Consider the following 26,681-nt stretch of genomic DNA (forward strand, 5'->3'; position numbering starts at 1 on the left):
CATGAAGATCTTTGTAGACTATTTTAAACTCTTTCAAAAAAAAACACAGCAAAATCCTGTGAGGGTAGGTTTCAATCATGTTTACAAAAACCACAGAACTCACTCAATAATCGCCATTGGTTCAAACGAAAGAAAAAAAAAAAACTGTGTCAAATAAGTAAACATTTATCTTCTGTCATCACATCTCCATTTTAGAATATTTTTTGTTCTTCCCTGATTTTTCCAACAATACGAAAATTCAAACTTGGAACTTTATGCGACCCATTCCACATTTGAACCTACAATGAAGCCCTCTCCTATCTCGAGTCAACACTCACTAATCAAATTCCTTTCCAAACAGCACTGACTCCTGACTATTTTGCCTTTACCTTCCCCATCTGATGCCCCCTCCTCCTGTGCCTACTTTTTAAGCCCTCTCTCCTTCCTCCAGCTCAACTCCAAGTCATGGTACTTCACCATCTAGGTCAAAAACAAAAGCAGAACTTCTCACCAGCCACCACTCCAGGTTGCTTTTGTTACTGCCCCAGAAAAGACTGTAATTGTACCAAAATGTGACAAAGCAAAAAAAAAAAAAATCTTTTTAAATAAATGATAAACAAGAAAAAACTTTTAAAAATAGACACTGCCTACTCTCTAAGGGAGTATTAAGTGGTAAATACTGTTGACTTCCTTCATTCATTTATCATCTGTGAGAAAGGAAGGATGGAGAGAGAGCAGGAGACATGTCTCTAACAGCCTAGGAGCTGTTAGGTTCTCATTTGTGAGGCTGTACAATCTCTGAGAAGCAAGCGTGCTCCCCAAAGCAAGTAACACATCGACTCATAGATCCCAGTCACCTGTGTCTGTCCCACCACAAATGACAAAGAAGATGCCAGGGTCTTTCTAAATAGCAACCAAAACAAAGGCACGAAACAAAACAAGTCACGGAATCTAATTTCAACTTCTTCCCCAAGGCTGACTATCATCTAGGTGTTTCCACTCGTGACTGAAAGGAGTTTCACATAAGCCAGCACTTCCCTTTCCACTGCCAGAGTTCTAACAGAAGGAAGAGTACAGAGTTAGCACACGTCTCCAACTGAAAATGTGCCTCAATTTGTCATCCAAGGCAACCTAACTCAAGATTGAGGGATTTGGGATACTGATTTGGTCCAAAGGTTAAGGGGCTGCGGCTGCTTCTAACTCTGATTTGAAAACATTTGCAACCTCCACATTTCCTTAGACTTCCTAACAGCCTTTGTCTGAAATCTCCTCGAGCATAATCCCCACAAGAGCATTGTTCCATCCTAACAGAAGCTGCTTACAGAAGACATACTGGCAAAGAGAATGCCATCAAATATTTCTCACTGGCTCAGGGGAAGGGGGCAGCCAGACCACTGGTATGGAAGTGACTGGTGAGTCTCTGCTATTGCTATTTTTGTGGCAATTAAAGAGAAGCCTTGGTCATAGAGAGAAAAGTTCAAATCTTGGAATTAGGCAGAATTACAGTAGACTCTATCATTGGTAATCATTACATGAAACACACCACTAACTGGTACATTCGTTTTAGGAAAAGGACCATAGGGATGGCAGGGACAGCTCTACGTGATTATTAGAAAATTGGGGCATGATCGGTTTCTTCTAATAGGGGGACATAGCCATACAACTCTATATACACACCTAAGCATTCTAACCAAAAGAGGACACACATTGAATCTCAAAGTAATTAAGAATGCATTCTACACCTCCCCCCAAAATTATAGGTTTTATAATACAGTGTTGTTTTCTCAACTACATAATTTTTGCAATAGATTCAAGTAACAAAAGAATCAATTTAGAGCTTTCCTCTGCACCCACAGTGCCATCTAGTGTATAAATGCCGAGAGTTCTTCCACTCCACCATGTCCGACTTTTGAAACAATCCAATCTTTTTGGATACCCTGACCTAAGATTTCATTTTTCTGGGTAACTGCATATATTCACAAAGGTTTGGACCTGCACCTGAATAAGTCTCTTGTCTTCAGTTTTCCATCATCTCAGCATCCTGCATGTTTCAGGGGTTTAAAAAAAAATCTGATGAAAAAGTATACAAAATTTTTTTGCAAAGCATCTTTCCAAATACAATTCTTAAAGTGACACTCTGCTGGCTCCTGAGATACATGTCTTTCAAAGAGTCTGATTCTTCTAACTCCAAGAGACTTGTAAAAACATAAATATTGAAGGTCCATCCACAACTGACTAGATGTCAACAAATATACAGAGAGGCAATAGATTTTTAAAAGAATAAGTCTTAGTGCTCCTTTCAGTGATTTACTAGTCACCATCTCATTTGGAAACAATGCTGGGAAAAGCCTTCAATGACCTCAAAGGTCATCTCCAAGGTTCAAGTAACCCAGATGTGAACCCAGGTTTGAGGCCGGCCTTAAGTTTGGAGATTTGGGCAGAAGTTCTTCAAGATCAAGAATGTCAGGAGTTCCCCGTCGTGGCACAGTGGAAATGAATCCGACTAGGAACCATGAGGTTATGGGTTCGATCCGTGGCCTTGCTCAGTGGGTTAAGGATCTGGTGTTGCAGTGAGCTGTGGTGTAGGTTGCAGACACAACTTGGCTCTGGCATAGGCCGGAAGCCACAGCTCCGACTGGATCCCTAGCCTGGGAACCTCCATATGCCGTGAGCGCGGCCCTAAAAGGACAAAAGCCAAAAGCCAAAAGCCAAAAAAAAAAAAAAGAATGTCAAATGATTAAGACAAAATTAGGCCCAGGGTCTTGGAATGGGGCCCCTGCAAAAAAAGAACCCTAAAGCTTAAGCTTCAGTAACTTCAAGGTAAATCCAACTCTGCTTGTACCCAATACCCAGGTCAAATGATTCTGGTATATAGCACATTCATTTTTGTGTCAAATAATCAGTGAGTCACATAATTTTCTAGCTCTAGGCAGAGAACCCTTAGAAATCACCTAATCCTCAACTCTCTTCACTTCATTGGGGAAATTTTTTATTAAAAAAGCAAAACTGTCAGGTCCATCAAGGCCATGCTGTGAGACCAGAAGCTAATTCTACCCCTGTCGCTGTACCTTGGGATGGCTAATTTGCTCAAATGATCATTAAACTCTCATATTGGATGCCCTGCTGCTTCTAGCACCAAGAGTTCAGAAATGGCCATAAATGACCACAAAATTAAAGGTGCTTTAAGTTTTTTTCTCATCCTTTGTGTCAGTAACCTAGTAAGTATTCAAGAACAATGCAAATGAATGGTCTTATTACTAGTTTGGTGGTCCCAACCACAAAGAATCAATAAGAAAGTCCTCTTATAGACCAATAGTAACCCAAGGCAGGAATTCTAGGAAAGAACAGTTTCCATACACATCCCTGCGCTTTCAGTGAAAGAAACACCTGCTAGAGCCCCTGGAGCCTTTTCCAACCTTCATGCTACAGGAAAGTCCAACAGGCCTCCATCTGCCAGTCTGTGTTCATGCACATGAAATAATGAGGGAGTGACGTGCCACAGCCTGGCAGGCAAGCCCAGGCCAGTGGGATGGCCAAGCTGCCTAGTAGGGGAGTCACACTGGACTGTTTTGTGGAAGAAGTTGCCTTATCTTAGAATCCTTAATTGCACAAATGAATCTCATCTTTTTAGGAGTCAGATTGGGCTTTACACAGGGATATGTGTATCTCTTGGAAGTCTATCAAGCCCTCTGCTTCTACATAAATAGCAAGCTTACTCATGCATCTTTCTTAGGACTGTGGCCAACTCTGTCTCTTAATCCTTCTGCCATCTTTTCTCCCCCAAAGTATCCTGGGGCAGCATTAGGTAAGAAAAGGTACTGCAGCACCAAGGCTACATACTGCCTTTGAAATCTGCCCCGGCTTCCTCTGAGGGAGGTCCCTAGCTGTGTTGGCAGTTGTTGGCTCCTTCCTGTGGAGTGGAGATACCATGTATTCTACTGACCACGGTTACTGACAAGGAAGGAAATGTGACCACAATTATTGCCAGGGCTTTATCCGGGTTTGGGCTGCAAGGATGACACAATATAAGGCATAAAATTTGGTCTGATGAGTTTTTATAACCAGATGAGTTATAAACAAAATTAAAATCTCAGAAGTAATTGCATCTAAGTAATATTACGTCTATTAATTGAATGTTACCAAAATGTCAGGAAAAGCAAATGTAAAGATTATCAGAGAATACTGATGCACTCCCGTCCTCCCCAAATTATGGACGTAACTGCTAGGCATTAGTTACATTAAGTACACTGTTGTTACTCAAGAAATGTGTAATAATAGTGTCTGTTAAATGGGATATTTTAACACATGAGAAATACAAAAAGTCAGCATGACTATAAAATGCATCATAATTTTGTATTTGCATAGTTTTCTGTTTAAATGCATAATGCTCATGTTACATTAGCTTTAAAGGCACAAATGACTTTTTTTTTTTTTACATAATACAGTACGTCTATAGAGTAAACGAAAGAAGTGAGCAGAAAGAAATTAAGCACTAGGGCTCAACTGAAATGGACCATAGGACATGGGAAGCTGACAGATTTGCTGACGGCTAAAACTGGAGCACCCCGGTGAATTCACTCTGCCTCTGAAAGTTCTCTTCTAACCCATTAAGAGACCAACAATGCACCATGTCTCTCCAGCACAACATTCATTTTCCCAAATGCAACCCTTATATTCTCAAAATCAAGCTGACAAACATCAACCCAATGCTGGAATTTAAAGGATCATATGATGTTTTGGAACATTTACCACATCCTTTACATTAAGGTAATCTTTCAGTGGGACACAGGTAAATATTTTCAGTGACTCATGTTATATATATAAATGTACATATGTATATATTTATAAATATAAATTTATATTTTTATATATATATCATTTTTCTGAATTTTCTTCTCTACACTGAAGGAAGACATGTTGATTCTGAATTGGCATTTATATTTATTAAAGGCCAAATTATCTTTCCCAGCTCTCTTAAGGTCCCTAGCAACTTCTCTACTATAGGCACTACCTGCACATTCCTGACTGCATCTTGTCCCGAGTCCCCAAAACAAGTATGCCCAACTGTGTCCACAAAAGAGAACTAATTATAGAAAATCATACGAGAAGAGGCCACCGATTTGGACCCAGGGGCCCACACATTTTGACAAATCTGGCATGTGGATGCAGTGGAACCAAAGAGCGAAATTGAGAGTCTTTTTTTTTTTTTTTTTTTTTTAATTCTAACCCCTTCATGCGCTGTGTACCTTCTCCCATAATATAAAGATTCCCAAGAGGCCAGCAATACTATGCAGTGGGGACACCAAGACACACAGGGTGGGCCTTTGTCTCATTCTAGAGACACAGCCCCCTTTGTCTTTTAGGAAGCAGTATCCGTCCTGGCTTCTATCTCATGGCTCAGGGAAGGGTGCTCATATAAATACTCCAAGGTTCAGAGAGGCCTATGGGAACAAGCATCGCCCAGCCGAGTGCCAAGCCCCAATCGGGGAGGCTGGCAACTTTCACCACCTCCACTTAGCCAAGCACCTGCAGGTACCTGGAGCCTGAGGTAGAGGGCCCAGGAAGAGGGCAGAGCTGGCTGGCAGGATTAACAAATGGAAGGTTTCACCTCAGATCTTCCACCAGCTTCTATGACTCTTATAACATCGTATAACACACAGTAGGTCCTAGCTCCCCTTTCCAGCCTAGAAACTCCTTATGCAACTCTGTAGCTCCTACGTCTACTGCATCCAGTAGGTGCTTAATAAACTGCTGGTTTTCCTTCTGAACTGAACTAACCTGATCTGAATGGAATGGACATCTACAAAGAGAGAAGCTGGAAACCTGGCTACGCCTCACCAGGAAAGGCGGACAAAACTGGCACAAGAGAATTCCCCAGAGAACTCAAATAAGTACATGCACTGTGGTAAGCCAAAATTCAGTGAAAAGAAAAGCATTTAGATTTCCATTTCAATTGCTTGACCAAAGTATTTACCCATACTCTGGCAAGGCAGAGGGCTGGATGGGAATATGGAAGCCCTTGGAATGGAAGTTCAAGTCTTGGCACACCCTTCACTTGCTACATGACCTTTGACAAGTAAGCCCCTTGTAAGCCACGGTTTCCTCACCTCTAAAATGGAGGTATTGAGCCTACCCTTCTAGAATTGCTGTTAGCAATAAATAAGACAACAAACACCCGGTAGTTAGCAAATGTTCAATCAACAGTAGCTATTATGACTTTAGTATTTGAAACTCAAGAGTAAGATCAATCTTAACTAAGGAACAAAGATTCTAAGTTTTAAATATAATTTTCTAATTGATAGAGGTATCACTTACCAATTCCATATTTAGTCTTATAATAAGTCTTCGTGAATTCATCACAGTCACAAAGGAGCACTTTTCTTCCCCACACATTGATGGTGGTTCCTATGGACAGGTCACTATCTTTGTAAAACTCTTGGTCTAATTTTCCAAGCTAATAAAAACAAAGGGGTATGACATTGGCACCACAGACCCACCAAAGACCTTGGCACCCCTTCCCAAAAAAAAAAAAGAAAACAAATGATATCATTTATAACTAAACGTTTTGGCCCCACCTATGGCATGAGGAAGTTCCCAAGCCAGGGATCGAACCTGTGCCACAGCAGTGACGCCAGATCCTTAACTACTAGGCTACCAGGGAACTGCATATAACCAAACTTTTAAAATCAAATCAATATTAACACGTCAGAACATTCTTTTAGCAATGCAGTGCTACGAAATGGCAATGCATATGTTTATATAAGCACTTAAGCATGTTTACCATTGGTAACAGCAGTGCAACACATACATTTATACATTCATTGACTTCAATCCATCTCCCAGAAGAATACATAAGTCACCCCACATGCCAGGTTCTAGGTAAGTCACACTGGAAATAGTGATGATAAAGTGTGAAGTTCCTTACCTTGTATTTATCCAACAGGTAGCTATACACTCGTCTCCGTGACAAGCCACCATACACATTGAGAACTGTTCTGTCTGCTATCTGGCCTGGTTGATAAACTCCAGGCGGGCCATACTAGAAGATAAAAATCAAATCAAGATTGGGTGGATGGATGGAGTTCCCGTTGTGGCTCAGTAGGATGTGGGTTTGATCCCTGGCCTCTCTCAGTGGGTCAAGGATCCAGCATTGCCATGAGCTGTGGTGTAGATCACAGACATGGCTTGGATCCCACACTGCTATGGCTGTGGCATAAGCCGGCAGCTGTAGCTCTGATTAGACCTCTAGCCTGGGAACATCCAGATGCCATGGGTGTGGCCCTAAAAAGCAAAAAAGAAAAAAAAAAGATTGGGTGGACGGCCTCTAAACACACAAACCCTGGTCCTGTTGAGGGGCTCAAGCAGGAATGGGCATCTTCTCTGCCATCCCCAGGAAGAGAGGACACACACTCCAGCCACCATTTCCTATCCCATGCTTCCCAATTCCATGGGCTGCTCTATACTCCATGCATCCTTCGAGGCCCTGATGAAGCCCCACCCTTCCCTGTGCCCTCTCCTATCCTCCTGACCTGTCCCCCGCCCAAACTCCCATATCGCCTACCATGGGGTTAAACCACTTTTTGCGGTTCTTTAACTGCTTCATTGGCAGTCATCTTTTCATGAAACGCCTGACGGAGGAACCCTGCCTTCCTTTTTTTTTACTTGCTTAGCACCCTGCCCAATGCTGAGCAAGGATGCGCTTGCTGGCTGAGGGAGGCACAGTGGTGGGGTAGCAAGAACAACGGAGTGCAGTCGGCCTCTGACAGAAACTGCAGCCGGGAGCAAGGCAGGGCACTCCCTGGTTCCAGATGTACTGGAGGTGGTCCAGGCAGAAACTATCTTAACCAACTCAGAGAAACAGAGCGTGATCAGTCTATCCCATACAAATGAAAAACCTGAATCGTCCCTGATACCTGCCACATAAAATGGAAGTTCATTTCTCTGTGCTACCCAGCAGGTCCCCACTGGCCAGTCATTCCACATACCACAGTGCGCATATGCCAATCCCAAACCCCCAGTCCACCCCGCCCCCAGAAGGCTGTGAGAAGCTATATGGGGAAAGAATCTGAAAAAGAATGGATGTGTGTACGTGTAGAACTGAATCACTTTGGTGTCCAACAGAAATGATCTCAACCTTAAAATTCAACTCTACTTCAGTAAAACTTTAAAAAATGCAAAGAAATGGGGAGTTCCCGTCGTGGCGCAGTGGTTAACGAGTCCGACTACGAACCATGAGGTTGCGGGTTCGGTCCCTGCCCTTGCTCAGTGGGTTAACTATCCGGCTTTGCCGTGAGCTGTGGTGTAGGTTGCAGACGCGGCTCGGATCCCGCGTTGCTGTGGCTGTGGCGTAGGCCGGTGGCTACAGCTCTGATTCAACCCCTAGCCTGGGAACCTCCATATGCCGCGGGAGCGGCCCAAGAAATAGCAACAACAACAACAACAACAACAAAAAAAAAGACAAAAAAAATGCAAAGAAATGTAAATTGAAACGTGTGAACTTATGATGTGTGGGGTGTAAGTAAGCCACGTGACATGGAAAAACAATACATTTGCATGCGAACCCTCTCTTTGCCACTTCCTAGCTACAGGATGTGGGGCCAGGAATAGATCTTCTCAGAACTTCAGTGCTGTCGTCTATTTGCAACAGTACACACTCCTTTCCTGATTTCTCAAAGGACATGGTACCTATTAGGGGAACACCCAGCACTACTGTATCTCTTCCCCCATGAGAATGGAAGCTCCGTGCAGCAGGACTTAATCCATTTTCTTTCTCAGTATAACCCAGAGCTGGCACAGAGCTGACACTCAATAAGTATTTGTTGAATGAATGAATAAATGAAGCCACTGCTGTCGAGGAACACTGAAAATGTCAGGTGTGTCATTATTATTTTATATTTAGCCTATTTTTCAAAGCCATCCTAAAAACAGGCTTCCCTGCCACCTCCTAGCCACCCGCTTTGCATACCCCAGAGTTCCCTCCAGGACAAATCCTGCTCCCAGTCCAACAAACAACACAGCAGGGCTTCAGCAGTGACTCAAAGAAACTCCTGTGATAACCAAATAACCAATGGTTGTTTGCATCAGAAATTAGTGTTACAGTACTCTTTCCGTAGTACTAAGAATTAAGTTTAAAAATACTTTACCCAAATAAGAAATAAAATAGAACACAGAGCTGTGAATAAGCCTTAATGTTTTCATGTGTCCTTAGAAGTGTTTATAGGTCCTTAGTCAGTGCTTTTTACTATATTATCTCATCCAATCTTTACAGTTATCTCAGGAGGGAAGCCTAGTTACCTGCATTTTAGAGACTGGCAAATAGCTCAGAGAGGTTAATGACTTGCCCAAGGTCACAGGGCTATTAAGTGGCAGACCCACAGGTCTCTCTTTTTTTTTTTTAAACAGCTGCACCTGTGGCACATGAAGGTCCCAGGCCAGGGGTTGAATCAAAGTTGCAGCTGGGGCCTATGCCACAGCAACACTGGATCCAAGCCACATCTGCAATATACACTGCAGCTTATGGCAACACCAGATCCTTAATCCGCTGAGCAAGGCCAGGGATTGAACCTGCATCCTCACAGAGACAACATCGGGTCCTTAACCTCTAAGCCATAATCGGAACTCCAGAGTCGCAATTCTAACCCAAGTCTTCTGTCTCTGTGCCATTCTTGCTATACCCAAGTTACATTAGCTCTCAAATGGCCATAAATATGTGTAAAATCAGTCTGAGAATTCTTTTTGAACAGTAAATAAAATGTAAAAGCTATCATTGTTGCTAGCCAGAGGCTAGTTGGTGACTGGTGGCTACCTTCAGAAGCGTCACTCTTGTGTGTATGCTTGCTTGTGTGTGTGTGTGTGTGCACGTGTGCATTTGTGTGTGTGTGTTCACAACCCAGACCAATACAATGGGATCTCCTCGGTAGGCTATAAAGACCAGAGTCCAGTGGCCTGCCCAAGGCCATGAGCAATTCTTTTTTTCTTTTTTTCTTTTGACTGTGCCCATGGCATGTGGAAGTTCCCGTGCCAGGGATCAAACCAGCGTCACAGCAGCAACCCAAGCCACTGCAGTGACAACACCCGATCCTTAACCCACTGCGTCACAAAGGAACTTCATGAGCAATCCTTTTACCAGACAGTCATTTGCCTTCAAAAGACTCGTTGTGAACTCCATGATGAATAACTGCCTTGCATCTGACTTTTTTCCTTCACTTGCCTTATGCCCTGAATATCCCCCCGTTTGTCATATCCCCTGTGTTACTTTCATAGATGTATATTAATAGAGGGCACAGAATAAAAAGTCTTCCAAACACCTGCACTAATACATGGAAACTTGTCATCACACATGACATTCCAGACAGTGAGTGACTAGAATCTTCATAGGCAAACTCAGAAAAGTGGTCATGTGTGGCCTGCTCACCTTTGGTAGCTTTCTCCTCTGGAGGAACAATGACATAGCATCTCTTCCCGAGTTATGCGGCATCACTTCTTTGATTTCGATGGTATCATCAGACAGAAAATAATGCAGGATGAGTTCTCTGCGGTCCCCAAACAACGAGCCCGAGTCATCCCACAGGCAGAAGAAGCGCAAAACCTTCCTGTCATACTCAAGGAACTGTTTGAGGGTGTCAAAGGACTCATAGGGGCGTAAGGGCTCCACATGGTCTAGCTTCTGCAAATGGGGAAAGGGTTAATGATAGCTGCAGCCTTTCCACAGTTGTTTCCGGGATGCAAGCCATCAGAGAACATAAAGACATTTTGTCCATAGACTATCGTGTGATTTTTTAAAAATTTCCACTAACAACATACATGACAGGCGTATATAACCAGCCTTGACCTTAGAAATACAGACAATCAAGTGTTAGGAAGCTTTTCATTACACAGTGGTTTTTTAATACACTCAAATATATTTCTACAATGTTTTTGAAAATGGCCTTTTCTCAGACTTAAAATTCTTATTTAAGAACAGACAAAGCTAATACACGGTGACAACAATTAGAAGAGTTACCGCCTCTGGGTAGGGCATTGGTCGGAAAGGTGGATGAGCAAACTCTGTGGGGGGGGATGGAAATATTCTCTCTTGATTTTCGTGTCGGTTACTAAATTGTATACATTTTTCCAAACTTGTCAGTGTGCATGCTTAAGATTTGGACATCTGAATCTATGTTAATTCTATTTCAACCAAAAAATTTTTCACTGAAAATTCATATATATCCTTCTTACTCATCCAAAGACTTTTGTGAAGGTAAAAAGGGAAGAAAATACATTCACGGTTTTATTTTGCTCAAAAGCTTTAGATAGCAAGGATCTGAAAGCCATGGAAACGGGAGCAGAGCAAATGGCGAATGTCCCAATCAGCAGGGAGCCACTGGGCACGGGCTCCAACCCCCAAGCCAGGACCCACTAGCCTGGGGTCTTCTTGATGCAATTCTTCTCTAGCTGCACACTCTCAGCTCCATCTTGGAGCAAAACTGCCCCCATTCTACCTAATGTGGCATAACAGGATCACTACATAAAGAAGGGCTGACTAGCAAGGGAGATGTGGTCCCACATTGGGTTATGTAACCTTACTTGTAAATTCTCAAAATTTTCTATCTGTCCAGGGCAGTCTAGGTGCAGACTTAATCCCAAGACAGTGGGGGAGACACGATAACCTTCCAGAGGCTCTTCTGTCTTATTCGTCACATTTAAATGAAATTACAAGATCTCTACTTTCATCTATTGAAAAATGTTTCCTTGGCAAGATAAGGCCTCTAAGAAATGCATTATTGATTATACACCGTCGAGGCTCTTTTCAGTTCAAGTTAAATTGTTTAATTTTAACTTTACATTTCAAGGCAGCAAACACTGGAGAAGTAAATGCATTAAAGTCAATATGAAAGCCTCTTATTAAGCTCCTAATTTTCCACAGATTTCTGTATTTATTGAAAAGCTTTCTCCCTGAGGGAATAAGCACTAAAATTATTCTCCCAATCTGAAAGGAAATTGTTTAAAACATTTCTTGCCTGCTCTTGGTATTTAGTCTTGATTCCTGGAACAAAAGATTTTTTTTTTTTATAAACCTATGAAACCACACAGTGTTTTATGTATTTCATATAATGCATCATCATTCACAATCACTATCATGTAATACCACTGTTAGGGAATGAGTGTAGCCAGATGCAGAGTGGTAATGGTATAGATCCATTTATTTTCGGTTCTCTCTGCTAGTTCTAAAGACTTCTGTATTTATCTAGACTCTTTCTTCTAGGGCGTTTGGAAAAAAATGAACATGAATCCCAACCATAAATCTTGCACGCCAACACACACAAGTATTATAATGCCACAAGGATTTTGCCTTCAATATTCCAGGATCAACAATATATATTTCTCAGGAGGGTTGTATGCCTACAACATTAAAGGATAATTCTGCTGGGGCTAGGAGGCAGGAACAGATGAATGATCCTGTGTGCAGCTTTTAACAAGAGATCAAAGCAGAATCAAGGAAGAATTTTATTCTAAATTTTATCTTTCTGCAAAGAAGTTAATTACAAGTTTTAGAAACAATAAAAATGAGACTAAGCTAACCTATAGGGATAGAAATGGGAACAGTGCTTATCCCTGGGTAAGGAGAAGGAGAGATTGGAAAAAGGCACACAGGAACTTTCTAGGGGAATGGAAATGTTCTATATCATGATTTTGAGTGTGGCTTACATGGGTGTATGCACTGGTTAAGACCTATTAAACTGTATTATTATTTTCCGTATATTTTATTGTGTATAATCATACTTCAATGAAAAGAGAAAAGAGAAACAAATGCCAATAATGAAAATCCGGATAAGAAGCAAGAGATTGGTGTTCAAGTCTCAGCAAGAAGACTGGTGAGGTATGTGACCTTGCACATGACACCCGCCCTTCTGAGTATTCAGATTCTCCTGTTAAACATAAAATTTGGGCCAAGGGATCATTTTTAAAAAAACAAAACTTTGGAAAGACTATAATAATACCACTAACACTGATTCTTTCCTCCCTACACTAACTAGGGTCAGACCTTGAAATCAAGCATCCTGTCATCATGGGGATACATTGGAATCATGGCCCTCCTCACTCCTGAATATCTCTGTGTCTGATACCACTATAAAGGGGGGGGGGGGGCGTCCCGAGGAAGAAGGGAAAAGGTATACCCAAAGCTTGGTTCAGTAAATCAGTAGCATAGACGCAAACAATCGTCCCAGGGTCAGGCAATTGAAATGGGGTAAGAAAAGCCAGGTACGTGTGGGCCCAACTCTTCCATTGTCAGTGACCACAAAACCCCTCGTGGTCTCTTAGAAACACTGTCCCATGCGGGCAGTTCACTGCAGACTCTTACTGCCTGCCAGGGAGGCTGTCGTGGAGGGAAGTGGGGGCGGAGGCAGAAAGTGACTCTTTCCTACACTGACGCCAACACCCAGCCTCCCTCCAGCCCAAAGGAAAACAGGACAACTCCAATGACCATGGCCCCCAAAGCTCGTTCACCATCTGCCTCACAAGTACCAATACCCTTTACTGTCTCCAAAGGGATTCTCATCCTGAAGACAAAAGGCCATGGACAAATCAACTCACCTCTCTCCGGGTCTTCATGTAAGGATCTTCTGGACACTGTCCTGGGGGGTTTAATTTGACTCCTATTTTCTTCAAAAAGTTTTTTGTGAAAGTATCACAGTCATAAATCTTGAAGGTTCGACCATATAAGACAATGTCTATGTTGATATTGAAATGATACACGGTGTAAAACTGATCCTCATCAGGAGGTGGGAGAGAAATCCGATGACGGCGGATAAAAATTCCTATGGTGTGACATGAAATACAGCTGTTTCAGCATGCGGCAAACCAGAAAGAGATCACAGCACATCTTTATAACAACCCTGAATGCACCACAGTAAAGCGGGCAAAGGGCTGGTTCTTGGAGGCAGTAGCATCCGTATGTTCAAACTCCGAGGGCGCCAGAGGAAGCTGAGACTTCTGAAGCCGCTTGCATGTTGTTCGCCTTGCCTCAGTGGTGCTAGGAAAGGACTTGTTTTTATGGCCACACCTGTGGCACATGTAAGTTCCTGGGCCAGAGATTAACTTTGAGCTGCAGCTGCAACCTACGCCACAGCTACAATGCTGGATCCTTAACCCACTGTGCCACAGCAGGAATTCCAGGAAGCACTTGAATAAACCATAAAGACTAGGGCAGGAGGGAAGGAGGAGGGGTAAAACAGAGTGGCCTACTGAGCCAGACACTGTCATCATGTCTTTTCCCAAAATAGGCATGCTCACTTTCACCTACTAGCACTCAATGAGAGCAGACCAAACAAGGAACTAAGACATTTATAGCTAAGCAACTAAGACATTTCTAACTTCTACAAGTATGAATGACTTTATGCTTCTTTGAAGCTTCTTAGAATCTTCTTTCCTCTACCAACCTCTTCCTCCTTTAGAGCCTCTGTACACTTCCACCCAACAATCCCCACAAAGTGAGGGTTATCAGAGGCTTCACAGTTTTAGACGGTGCTCTGAGCTAAAGGTTCTGGATCCTGTCCCATCTTCAACTTCCAACCCTATGATGCCCATTCACTTCTTCTCTTGAGAATATGGACCTCGGGTCCCCAAGTATACCCAAATGGTAATTAGCCACTGGAGGTAAAAAGGTTCCCTAACTGGATGAATGTACCAACTACACCATACCATACCCAACTCCGCCAAACACTGCTGAAACCTGTTGTCAAGAATTGTTAAGGGTTTGAGATTTTATTCTACTTGCAATTTATTCTGCCAGTTTGCCCACTATAGTTTCATGGATGCTGGTAGAAGACATGAGATGCTTTGTTTAGAGACAAGCGGCAGTTTATTACTCACAGTAATAAGAGCAACCAGAACATCAGCATTTTGTACCAATTCCCACAGGGTGACCCAACAAGGGCCAGGTAACTTCTGTACATGGGGTGGGTTACCTTATAAGACATGAACCCTGGGCTGAGGGAACCCAAATCTTTTAAAATGGGCAACAGCATGCCTGGCTTTTCTGTCAGAGGGAAAGATGATCTTTATAAGACTGGACAGTAAACATATCTGCCCTTTGTTCTGGAGAGAGATACCATCTCTATCTTTCAAGGCTGTGAGCAAACCTGTACTTTGCTCCAGAAAGGAAAAACTCTCTTTTGTCTTCCAAAGCTAGGTGCTATATATAAGCATCCTTGAAAAGACAGTCCAGAACAAAGAGCAGTCAGTACCTCTGCTTCCAAGATCCACAGAAATGCAAGATACCCGTAGAGATCTGAACCTCAACATCTGTAAAGTGACTTAAGCCTGAGAATCTACTCCAGGAACAAAGACACAAGGAGAAATGGCAAGCAGAGCAAACTGAGGCTCTAATGGTTCAAGAAAAATTGGCTTGTGTAACCTCTGTATAAAGATGTCAAGCAATTGTCTTCATATTTTATATAGCACTGAGAATGGTGCCTTTTCCCAAAGTCTAGAAATGCTTGGAAGTTATTCATTCCTTATTCATTAAGGAACATTTAATGAATATCTTTATGTGCCAGGAAGTGTGCTGAGCTCTGTTCCATTATTCTACTAATCATCTTTTCACTATGTTGAGAGGAAATTAACTAAAATCATTTTCATCTTCTTTTCTTTGCAGCAATTTTTAATTACTTGGTACATTAAATTAAAATAATAAAACTATAAAATTAGAACGGGGCTAGAATATTTTTAAATGTACCACATAAAAGATGATACAATTTTACTGCAAAAAATTATACTTCAATTAGCCCTTAATTCATGCCACCGAAAACAGTATGCAAATTATTTAATCATTCAAGATTAGACATTTAGAACAAATTGCATACTTAAACACCCATAAAAGCATGGGCATTTCAGGTATTTTCAGGAACCATTATACAGCTCTTTAAAAATACTTATATTGTGACAGTTTTTAAAATATGTAAGATGTATTCACCAGCCAGAGCTTCTTTAGGAATTCCATCTATCTCGCATTTGTACTTCATTATAAAAATTCAAATAAGTAAATGAGTGCTGATTTCTGATTTGAAGTCTGTTCTATGACTTCAAATAGGAATCCTATATTTTTCAAAGTGGGAAGAACTGGCCCACCCACTGAGCTTTTAAGTAATAATCATCACAGTCATCATCATAGCCCTGGGATGTGCTTTCATACGTGTTTCTCCTTTAATCTCCAATAATCCCATGAGGCAGATAATGCATGAAATACAAATATTCACTTTATGGATGAGAAAATCAAAGCTCAGAGTAGTTAAGGGACGCGCCCAAGGTCACGTCCTCATAAATGACAGAAAGAGGTCTTGAATCTGGGTTTTTAAGCTCTAAGTAAATACCATTGCTTTCTACAGTTTGCACTGAACTGTATGTCACTGTGCTACAGCCACAGATTACTTAAGTGGAGGGAGTGTCTCAGGCGAAACAGGACAGAAATGGGGAGAAGAGTTGCCAGCCACCATGAAATAGAGATGCTGGAGCTCTTCTTCCAAAAGAAGTGCCTCTCACTTCCCTAAAAGTAAATTTCTGGAGAGGGCCCACTTGCCAGCGGCAGCAATCCCCACCCCAGGGCCAACACCACTGAGTCCCCTGCCCCTCCCTCCGCTTCCCTGAGGCATCCACGTATCTGTGACCTTCGCACACTTCCTTATCCTTGGCCCCTTCTCTCGCTAGATGGTTCTCAGAAGACGCCAGGGAAGTTCTCTGTGGTAACAAGAGAGAGTCCCAACCATTCATGGGTTGGAAAAAGAAGGCAGGTCTAACACTAAATGAGAAAATTTTAGAAAACAAGAAATCCAAAGTCACAATGCCATGTTAATCAGAAAACTAATGTGGGCTGTTTCAAGTGTACAGTTACACATGAGAGCCTTCAAAGATATATCTGTGGGATCTCTCAACTGTGTCCTTTGGGGATTGAAATTTCTAGTCATTGGCATTTGTATGCTTATAGTCTTCCATGATAAATGGCAGAAACTCCACCAGCAGCAGTTTGTCCCGGAATATCAAAGAAACATGCAGGATGCCATGTCTTTGGCACAGGCTGATGAGCACCTGAGATCAGCAAGGTATATAAATAAAAACATTACAAAATGGAAAGACAACAAACAAAAGCATGATATTTGCCCTTTAAATTTTCAGATGTTTATCATCTTAATTAGCCCATAAAGACAATTCGGGCCCATGTCCAGGCATCAGGTGTCTGCCTTTAAACTCTTCCTATCTTCATATTTTACATCTCTCTTACTTTTAAAGACCCTGCTATCTGACTATACTCTGCAAGTTTTAACTTTCTAACATTTCCCCGTGGCTTAGATCAAAACGATGATATATCCACTTACATTTAATGCGTTTTCATTTCATTCAGTTGGGAATTGCTTTAGATCTTTGTTCATACACTAAATTTAGATTTTAGGAATTCAACCTTCAAGAATTAAGACTCCAACCTCTTACCTCTATCTTAACGTTAAGTATGTTTAGTTTTATTTTAGTAACACTGCAGACCTAGGGTACATCCAAGTCTAGATGCGGGCATTTCTTAGGTGAACAAATATACAGGTGGAATTGCCACTTGTCGTCAGATCTACTAAAGTCTGTATCCTAAAACTACTAAGAGCATTCACTGTGATCAGACCTGATAGAGTACATTTTCCTCTTGTGTTCCCTATAACTTCTTCACTAAAATTACTATTCCATTTTCATTCTTATAGAAGTCATCTCAGGGGAGTTCCCGTCATGGCGCAGTGGTTAACGAATCCGACTAGGAACCAAGAGGTTGCGGGTTCGGTCCCTGCCCTTGCTCAGTGGGTTAAGGATCCGGTGCTGCCATGAGCTGTGGTGTAGGTTGCAGACGCGGCTCGGATCCCGCGTTGCTGTGGCTCTGGCGTAGGCCGGTGGCTACAGCTCCGATTCAACCCCTAGCCTGGGAACCTCCATATGCCGCAGGAGCGGCCCAAAGAAATACCAAAAAAGACAAAAAAAAAAAAAAGAAGTCATCTCTGTGGAGTTTTGGCTTCATAAGAATAATTTTTTTTGATATAGCTTAGCCTGACACTGGCCTTGCAGCAAAAGCATAGAACTTTTTGAATTCTCTCTCTCTGACCATAATAAGAAACAATAATCCTCTGCCCCTCCTCCCAGCCACTGAAGGAGCCCCAAATGATAGCATTTGGGGAGGCCTGTCCTCTGGCATTACCACCTTCTTGCAGTTTTCCTTACATACCTCCATGATCCACTCCCAAATAACCTCCCGACTCCTCGCCTCACTGCTCTCCTACCTCTTTATCTCATGCTGTTCCTTCCAGCTAATGTGCCTTCCTTTTCCATCTTTAGCTAGAGAAACTTTTGCGGTACCAGTCAAATGCCTTCTTCTCTAATAGACATTGGTGTTTTCTCCTCTGATCCCTCCGAGTACCATTTGTGATGCCTATACTGTGTTGTGGACATTGTCTAGCACTTTTCCTTTCCTTTTTTCCTCCCTCCCTCCCTTTCTTCAACAAATTTATGGAGCAGCCACCATGCACCAAGTGCTTATCTTCACAGACCAGAGACTCATCTCCACCCCTAAATTCTGCCCTGTTCCATTCAGTGACAATTCCCGCCCCAAGGTCCACCCTCTGGGACTATCAGATTTAGCAAAATGAAGGATGTGATGTCTGGTTAAATTTGAATTCCAGATAAACAATGAACAATTTCTAGTATAAGTATGTCCCATGCAACCTTTGGGACATAGTTATAGTAACAACTTCAAATTTAACCAGATGTCCTGTGTGTTTTATCTGGCAACTACACTACCACCACCACCCTACCATTCCAGTTTATGGGCTGCATACTTATAGGAAATGCCCAATATAAATAAATGACTTCTGTGATTAATTTGCTTGATTTAGGTATAGTATCTTAAAATATAAATAAAAACATATAAAATATATAAATATATACATTAAAATATATATCTATGCTTATATAAGTATATACAAATATATATATATGTATACATGATATGTAAATTATATACATAAATGTGTACATTTTATATATATATAAAATACTACCCCATTGAGGGGCCAAAAGAGTGGAGATCAGTATGCTCCCTTTCTCTTTTGTTTTGTTTTTTTGGCAATGCCTGATGCATGTGGACGTTCCCAGGCTAGGGATCAAACCCACACCGCAGCAGTGACCATAGCCGCTGCAATGATGACGCCAGATCCTTAACCTGCTGCATCACAAGGGCACTCCAAGATCAGTACTCTCAACCAAGGATGCACTGAGAATCAAGTAGAAGCCACTTTTTGACCCCAAGCCTACAGAATCAGAAATTTGGGGGGTGGACCAGGAGGTTCTGATGATCACTCTCCACTAAGAACAACTAGTACAGACCTTATCAGAAAACCATGGCATATTTCTAATGGTTATTCTTTCTTTACCACAGATTAGTTTGGACTCGGCAGTATTTGACAAACAATTGCTCTGTTAGACAGTTGCAGCTAAAACTACTGGGATTAACCTCTGACATTCTTGGCTTGGTATAATGTTGTTTTAACTATATTCCAGAACAGCAACAAACTTATAAATATAACACATCAAACCCAAAAGAGAATGATGTCCTGGCAAGAAATGAAAGCAAGCCTTGAAGCGCAACAGTGACTTGACTTTTAACACACATATATCTCTCTGCCAAGGAGGATTTGTGAATATGTTGTACTGATTAGAAGCTGCACAAAACCAAATGCCTGTTTTGGCACTATGCTAAGGGATGCCCCTTTTGTTTCTGGCTTATTCCAAACCACCCCCCTCCCTAAAAAAAATCACGTGATAGGCAAAGCAACTAAAAGGAAGGCTATAATTCATCCGGGTGCACTAATTTCTGAATGGTCAGCGAGACAAAAAAACCCAGGTGCACCTGATCTCCCAATTTATTTGGAAAATATAGAAACCCTACGGCAGTAACGCGAGCACCATCAGAGCACAGCGCCTAAATGTGACCCCCTAGCCTCTTCCAAGGGCCCACAGGCGCGTGGAAAGCAGTCCCAGGACACAACTGAAAGAAACACTACCTACCCCATCGCACCAAAGTCTGAGCCACTGGCTCAGTACGCTCATTTCCTTTTTCCCAATCATTTAATTTAGGAAAGCTTGAAGGACACATTTAAATGAATTTCCAATGTATCCTCTGTTCTAACGGACCCTCCTTAACAAGAATAGACATATTAAATATTTTAAGAGAAACTGGTTTCTCGTTAAACAAAGCTTGATGATAGAGTGGTTATTTGTGTTTGCTCTCCACAAAGCCCACCAGGTATCTCCACTCTGCTAACAAATTCAGTCTCGTTACATTCTGTGATTACTGTGTATTTTGTACACACCCCCTGATTAGAGTGAGCCAATCAGAAATTCTGAAAATTTCAAGAGAGATTTTAAAATGGTCTTTTCCTGGGGTTTTTCTTCCAAGTCTTTCTCAATAACATTCCCACCTACTTACATAAAAATTATTTTCAAATAAATCATTATAACTATCTTCGATTGGCCTTTGGAATCTGCCCATGTGAGATTTTAAATTAAGAGACAGAAAGAATCAAAAGTCTTAATAAAAGCCTTTCCAAGATCCTCATAGAGGCTGAATTTCATTTTTCTTCTTGGAGTTTAATAAAACTAAGATTTACTGGACAGGGGCCAGTGAGCTACAGGAATATGAACTTTTGCTTGCAAAGTAGTAACAATAAAAACACAATATAAGTCACTAATGCAGGTTCAGGATGTCCTATGACCTCTAGTCTATCACCTGTGTAAATCTGATGTCATGTGGGAAAGTCAATCAAAAAATAAGCAGGAGTTCCCATCGTGGCTTACCAGAAACGAATCTGACTAGCATTCATGAGGATGCAGGTTCGATCCCTGGCCTCACTCAGTGGGTTAAGGATCCAGCATTGCCATGAGCTGTGGTATAGGTCACAGACGCAGCTCAGATCTGGCATTGCTGTGGCTGTGGTGTAGGCCAGCGGCTACAGCTCCAATTTTACCCCTAGCCTGTGAACCTCCATATGCCATGGGTACAGCCCTAAAAAAAAAGGCAAAAAATAAGCAAAGCTTGGGAGTTCCCATTGTGGCACAGTGGGTTAAGGATCCAGTGTCGCTGCAGCTGTGGTGTAGGTTGCCTCTGTGGCTTGGATTCAATCCTGAGCCGGGAAACTTTCATACGCCATGGATGGGGCGGGGGGCGGGGGGGAGGAAGCAAAGTTTTGTTAGGGAATATTGGAGTAAAATATTTAAGTGAAAATTTATAAGAAAAAAATTTTTTGCTAAAGCAATAATATCACTTACCTAGACAAACGCACTTAAGTGAAACATGCTCATAGAAATTAAAAGTTATCAATTTTCTGTTTTGAAAGAATTATTTAAACATTTTCTAATCCATTCCTGTCGATATTTAAAAACTGCATTATATATGTTCAAAATGACCCTAAAGAGTAAAATGAAATGTCACACTTCCAACCTTAAAAGTTTGTGAAAACCTTTTCTTAAATATCAAAGCATTTCCATACTTCCTAAAAGATTTATCCTTAAGCCATAAGCTCTCCAAATACAAGCCAGGATGTAGATATTATATCAGAACAAAGAATAATGAGGACAAATCATACTGTCTCCCCATACCAGTCCTCGCCTTCTCCCTCCACTAGTAAAACCAAATACAACCCTAAATCGAATCTTCTTCCTTTCTTTCCACCACCTCAACAGTGACTCTTTCCCAGCATGGTAGAATAGCCTGAGGCTGTTCATGATCTGGGCACTCTTGATTCGCAATCCACATCTCGAGTCTTGACTTGTTTCCTGAAAGCACATCCCAAATCTTCACCTGCCTTGGAGGCGTCACCATACAGATGTCCCAACACAACTTCCAAAGCCTCGTGACCCAAACAAACACAGCCCAGCCCCAACCCCAATGCTGCTCCTTACCCCATGCTGGGGCTTGACACATCACTATTCTTTCAACCCCAGCATGAGCTCTGAGGTGATCAGTTAAGATGCAGGGTCGGGCGGGGGGGCGGGGGGGCAGAATGTATACATGTAAGGATAACTTGATCCCCTTGCTGTACAGTGGGGAAAAAAAAAAAAAAAAGATGCAGATTGAGCAAGTTACTTCTCTAAGCCTGTTTCTTTTCTGTAAAAGCTAATGATTACTTATTTCAGAAGGTCAGTGGGGTGATTAAATGAGATAATGATAAAGTAGGTACGTTTTGTTTTCTGGATTTTAGGGCCACACCCGAGGCATACGGAGATTCCCAGGCTAGGGGTCGAATCGCAGCTACAGCTGCTGGCCTACACCACAGCCACAGCAACACAGGATCCGAGCCACATCTGCCACAGCTTGTGGCAACACTGCATCCTGAACCCACTGAGCAAGGCCAGGGATGGAACCCACATCCTCATGGATACTAGTCCAGTTCTCAACCTGCTAAGCCACAATGGGAATTCCAAAGTAGACACTTTTATCATTAGATATTCCCCTTCTCACTCTTTCTATTTAATCACTGGACAAAGCCTAGCAACTACCAAAAAAAAAAAAAGTCTCTAAAATCTTTCCCCTATTTTCCATCCATACTATCACTGTCCTGGTTTGTGTACTCAGCATTTCTAGCCTGAATAATTGCAAAATTCTTAGTCACCTTGCTCCCTTTCCTTGCTTGCCTATAAGCCCCATGATATAGGGATATAAAGAGTCTTATTTCTTTTGTCCATTTTCCCAAAACCCAGCACAGTGCCTAGCAGAGAGCAGGTATTCAACAAACACTTTATTACAATGCTGACTGGCTCCAAAGTAATCATCCATACAGAGTGAAGCCATGCTCTAAGAAAAATCTCAGTCTCATGAGTGTTTAAGGAAGTCCTTTGCATACTGACTGATCACATTATACTCAGAAGCCTATGATCCTAAAATTTCTGTTTCTCCCCTGGAAACCCACTGTGGTATATCAATATGAGGGCATTGGACACAGATTAGCAGCTTGTAAGCAAAAAGTTTATTCAACATAGGCAGAAAAATCATGTGTTAAATAACAGTAATTTTGTAATTAAGAAGAGTGCATGCAAGTTAAACTATAGAAAGAGAGGGCTGGAAGGACCAAGAGACACTCGTGTTCATTATGCATTAAATATACATAAGGTACCTGGGTTCTAAGTATTCATAATACACTTAATATACAAAAGGCAATAAATATTCATGAGCACTCAATATTCATGAGGCCTTAATTCAGCCACTCATTTAATGGTGACACCCTTTCTGGGCCCATGTGTCCTTTGCCCAAGAAACACAAAGAAGAGTTCCCATTGTGGCTCAGCAGTAATGAACCCGACTAGTATCCATGAGGACATGGGTTGGATCTCTGGCCTTGCTCAGTGGGCTAAGGATCTGGCATTGCTGTGAATTAGGGTGCAGGTCACAGGCACGGCTCAGATCCCATGTTGCTGTGGCTCTGGTGTACGCTGGCAGCTACAGCTCCGATTCGACTCCTAGCCTGGGAACTTCCATATGCTACGGGTGTGGTTCTAAAAAGACAAAAAAAAGAAAGACAGACAGACAGACAAATAAAACCCATCATTATTCAGCAGGCCTACTGGCAAGCTATAGCTGTGGCCAGGCCCACCTGTCCCAACATCGTTCCGACAAAGTGTGTGCCATTAGCCTAAAGTCCCTTCTGTCTGTTGTCTTCCTTGAACTTCAACTCTGGTCTCTAAACCACACTGTTATCAGCAAAGGCTGATGCAACAGAAAGAGAGAGGACCACTGCTTACCCCAGGATTCAGGCAGGGTGGTCCTTCTACCCACTTGTACCTTGCCCAAAGTGTGTGAACCTCTCTGCCAGAAAATTCTTTCTCTTAGTGACCTAAATTCTGACCCCCTAGGTCCTATCCTTGAGGATACAGAAAACTAGGTCAGCCCTCCTCCACATGACAACCCTTTAGATTCCTTAAGACATCAGGCACACCTAAGTCTTCCCTTTACAGACAATATCCTTTTCACTGTTCTGCCTTAAGCATGATCGATTTGCAGTCCTTTCACCATCATGGTTGCTGTCCTATGAAGGCATCCAGAACTCAGAATCATCTCAAGTAAAGGACTCAGAGCACACGCAGAAGAAACCAGTCACCTCCCTTGACCTCTGCCTTGCTTTTACTAATGCAACCTAGGATCAGCTCTCTGGTGGTCACATCACAGAGCTAACTCTTGTCTGGCCGAAGCAGAGCATGCATAAAGAAGACTGGCATGCGTGGGGCGAGGGAACGATGGTCCTCTCTGGAAGCGCTATGCAAGTCTGTGGTTAACAGCTATGAAGATGAGAAGAGTGCTTGAAGCAAATGATGGGGAATTCAAGAAAGGAGAGAGAACACCAGTCTGGAAGTGGCAGTGGGGACCAGTCTTCTCTCCTCCTCTGAGGGTGTGGTGAAAGAGGTAATGTGGTCATAGCAAAAAGACAAAAGAGTCTGAAGAAAAAAGTCAAAGACACAGGAGTGTTTGCTCATACTAGAGCAACACATGAAAGAATACCAGTGTGCCACAGAAGAGCGAGTGAAACGGCAATGCTGACTTGTGGGGACAGAAAGCCGGTAAGTCACCATCAAAAACGACAAGCTAATAGTATGCTTATATTCACCACTGTCATAAAATTAGATACCTACGCAATAGCATGGGATCGTTTAAAAAGCAAGAGAGGGAGTTCCCGTTGTGGCGCACTGGTTAACGAATCTGACCAGGAACCATGAGGTTGTGGGTTCGATCCCTGGCCTTGCTCTATGGGTTAAGGATCCAGCATTGCTGTGAGCTGTGGTGTGGGTCACAGATGCAGATCAGATCCCGTGTTGCTGTGGCTGTGGTGTAGGCCGGCAGCTACAGCTCCACTTCAACCCCTAGCCTGGGAACCTCCACATGGCGCACGTGCAGCCCTTAAAAATAATAATAATAGAAATTCCCTTCGTGGCTCAGTGGTTAGCAAATCCGACTAGGAACCATGAGGTTTCAGGTTCGATCCCTGCCCTTGCTCAGTGGGTTAAGGATCCGGCGTTGCTGTGAGCTCTGGTGTAGGTCACAGACGTGGCTCAGATCCCTCGTTGCTGTGGCTGTGGTATAGGCTTGTGGCGACAGCTCCGATTCAACCCCTAGCCTGGGAATCTCCATAGGCCGCAGGTTCGACCCTAGAAAAGGCAAAAAGACCAAAAAAAAAAAAAAAAGCGAGAGAAAAGTAGTATTAAAGGTAGGAGTTAGAAGTGAAAGACCCATAACTCTGCTTTAAATAGATACCTTTAGGCAGTCCGCTATTTTTCAGCGCTGGCTCATTTACTTGAATTGTGTCATCTTCAAGGTAGAAATAGATTTTATAACATCTTATTCTATAGTTTTCTTGACTTTTATCAGGCACTTCATCTTCTAAATAGGCATCAAAAGATAATACCTGTTGGAATCATAATGAGGCAGTAAAAAATGAAAAAAATTCAGCAAAGTTAAAGTCAATAAAGCTACTACCTGTGTATTTTTTGTTAATGTAAAAAAAAAAGTTGAGGAATTTTTGCAAGAAGACATTCTCCACATCAGCTATGAGACTGAATATACAATCTAGGTTACAGTATGTAAAGATTATTTTGTATTTTCATCACCGTCTGGTTAGAATGAGGAAATGATATTCAAGCAATAAATCCATCAGTCAGCTCTGCCATAAATTGAACTAGCATCTGTCTTTGAAATTTCACAGTGGGATTCTATATGTATGTGTTACAAACAATATTCCTTCCCACAAGATGGATATAAGTTTTGTCATTTTTTCGCATTAAAAATAACACAAAGCTACCTTGGTTCTAGGATAAAATTATTCTGACTTCTGGTCCTGCTGATTGCTTGCCTGGAGGCAATTCAGAGGCAGAACGGAAATTTTTCCAATGCACTGGAGATCGCACCCTACACTTCTTCAGGAACCTCAAAAAGCCTAGCTCAATACTAGACCCAGTCTTAACTTATTGTGTGTGTGGGAGTGAGGGGGGAGATAGATGTGGGTAGAAGAAGTGGATTCTGAAGTTGTTACAATAAAAATCAGAGAAAGTCAAAAATATACTGTGCCTCCGAGAAAGTACAAGACAGACCACTTCCCTCCCAGGTTGAAGCAGAAGACTGACTGTCTCTCCAGTTGAAGACCCGTTGAAACAGCTTCCTTAGGTTTAAGTGCCATGTTGTATGAATAATACGTATCTTTAACCATTAAAATCACTCTCAACACAGTGACCTGCTCATACACACTAAGAAAGATACGGTAGGAGTTCCCATTGCAGCTCAGTGGTTAATGAACCCGACTAGTATCCTCACTCAGTGGGTTAAGGATCCAGTGTTGCCATGAGCTGTGGTGTAGGTCACAGACGAAGCTCGGATCCAGTGTTGCTGTGGCTGTGGTGTAGGCTGGCAGCTACAGCTCCGATTCGACCCCTAGACTAGGAACCTCCATATGCTATGGGTGCGGCCCTAAATAGACAGAAAAAAAAAAAAAAAAAAAAAAGAAAGACACAGTAATTGAAGACAACAGAGGGAACAGTAGATTCAGGCTACCATTTCAACTTGACTTGGGGCACAGGCTCCTTGAGAGCTCCATTTTAATACTTCCTTTGCTCTCATTTTTGTCCAATTTTTATAATTAAAGTTGCAAGAGTTAATTGTG

The 26,681-nt window shown here is 42.1% G+C and overlaps 1 protein-coding gene across 1 annotated transcript in view; it reads right to left on the reverse strand.

The window, feature by feature from the left end:
- The window catches only part of EFHC2 (EF-hand domain containing 2), a 189,125-nt gene that overhangs the window by 99,415 nt on the left and 63,029 nt on the right, over nt 1-26,681 (reverse strand). Inside the window, exons 3-7 of the mRNA XM_047765634.1 lie at nt 25,283-25,433; nt 13,555-13,778; nt 10,394-10,645; nt 6,905-7,018; nt 6,295-6,433 (exon numbers count right to left, since the gene is read on the reverse strand). Of these exons, the coding sequence (XP_047621590.1) occupies nt 6,295-6,433; nt 6,905-7,018; nt 10,394-10,645; nt 13,555-13,778; nt 25,283-25,433 (880 nt within the window). The remainder of the gene's footprint in view (nt 1-6,294; nt 6,434-6,904; nt 7,019-10,393; nt 10,646-13,554; nt 13,779-25,282; nt 25,434-26,681) is intronic.

This window comes from Phacochoerus africanus, chromosome X (assembly GCF_016906955.1).
Source record: "Phacochoerus africanus isolate WHEZ1 chromosome X, ROS_Pafr_v1, whole genome shotgun sequence".
NCBI classification, from domain to species: Eukaryota; Metazoa; Chordata; class Mammalia; order Artiodactyla; family Suidae; genus Phacochoerus; species Phacochoerus africanus.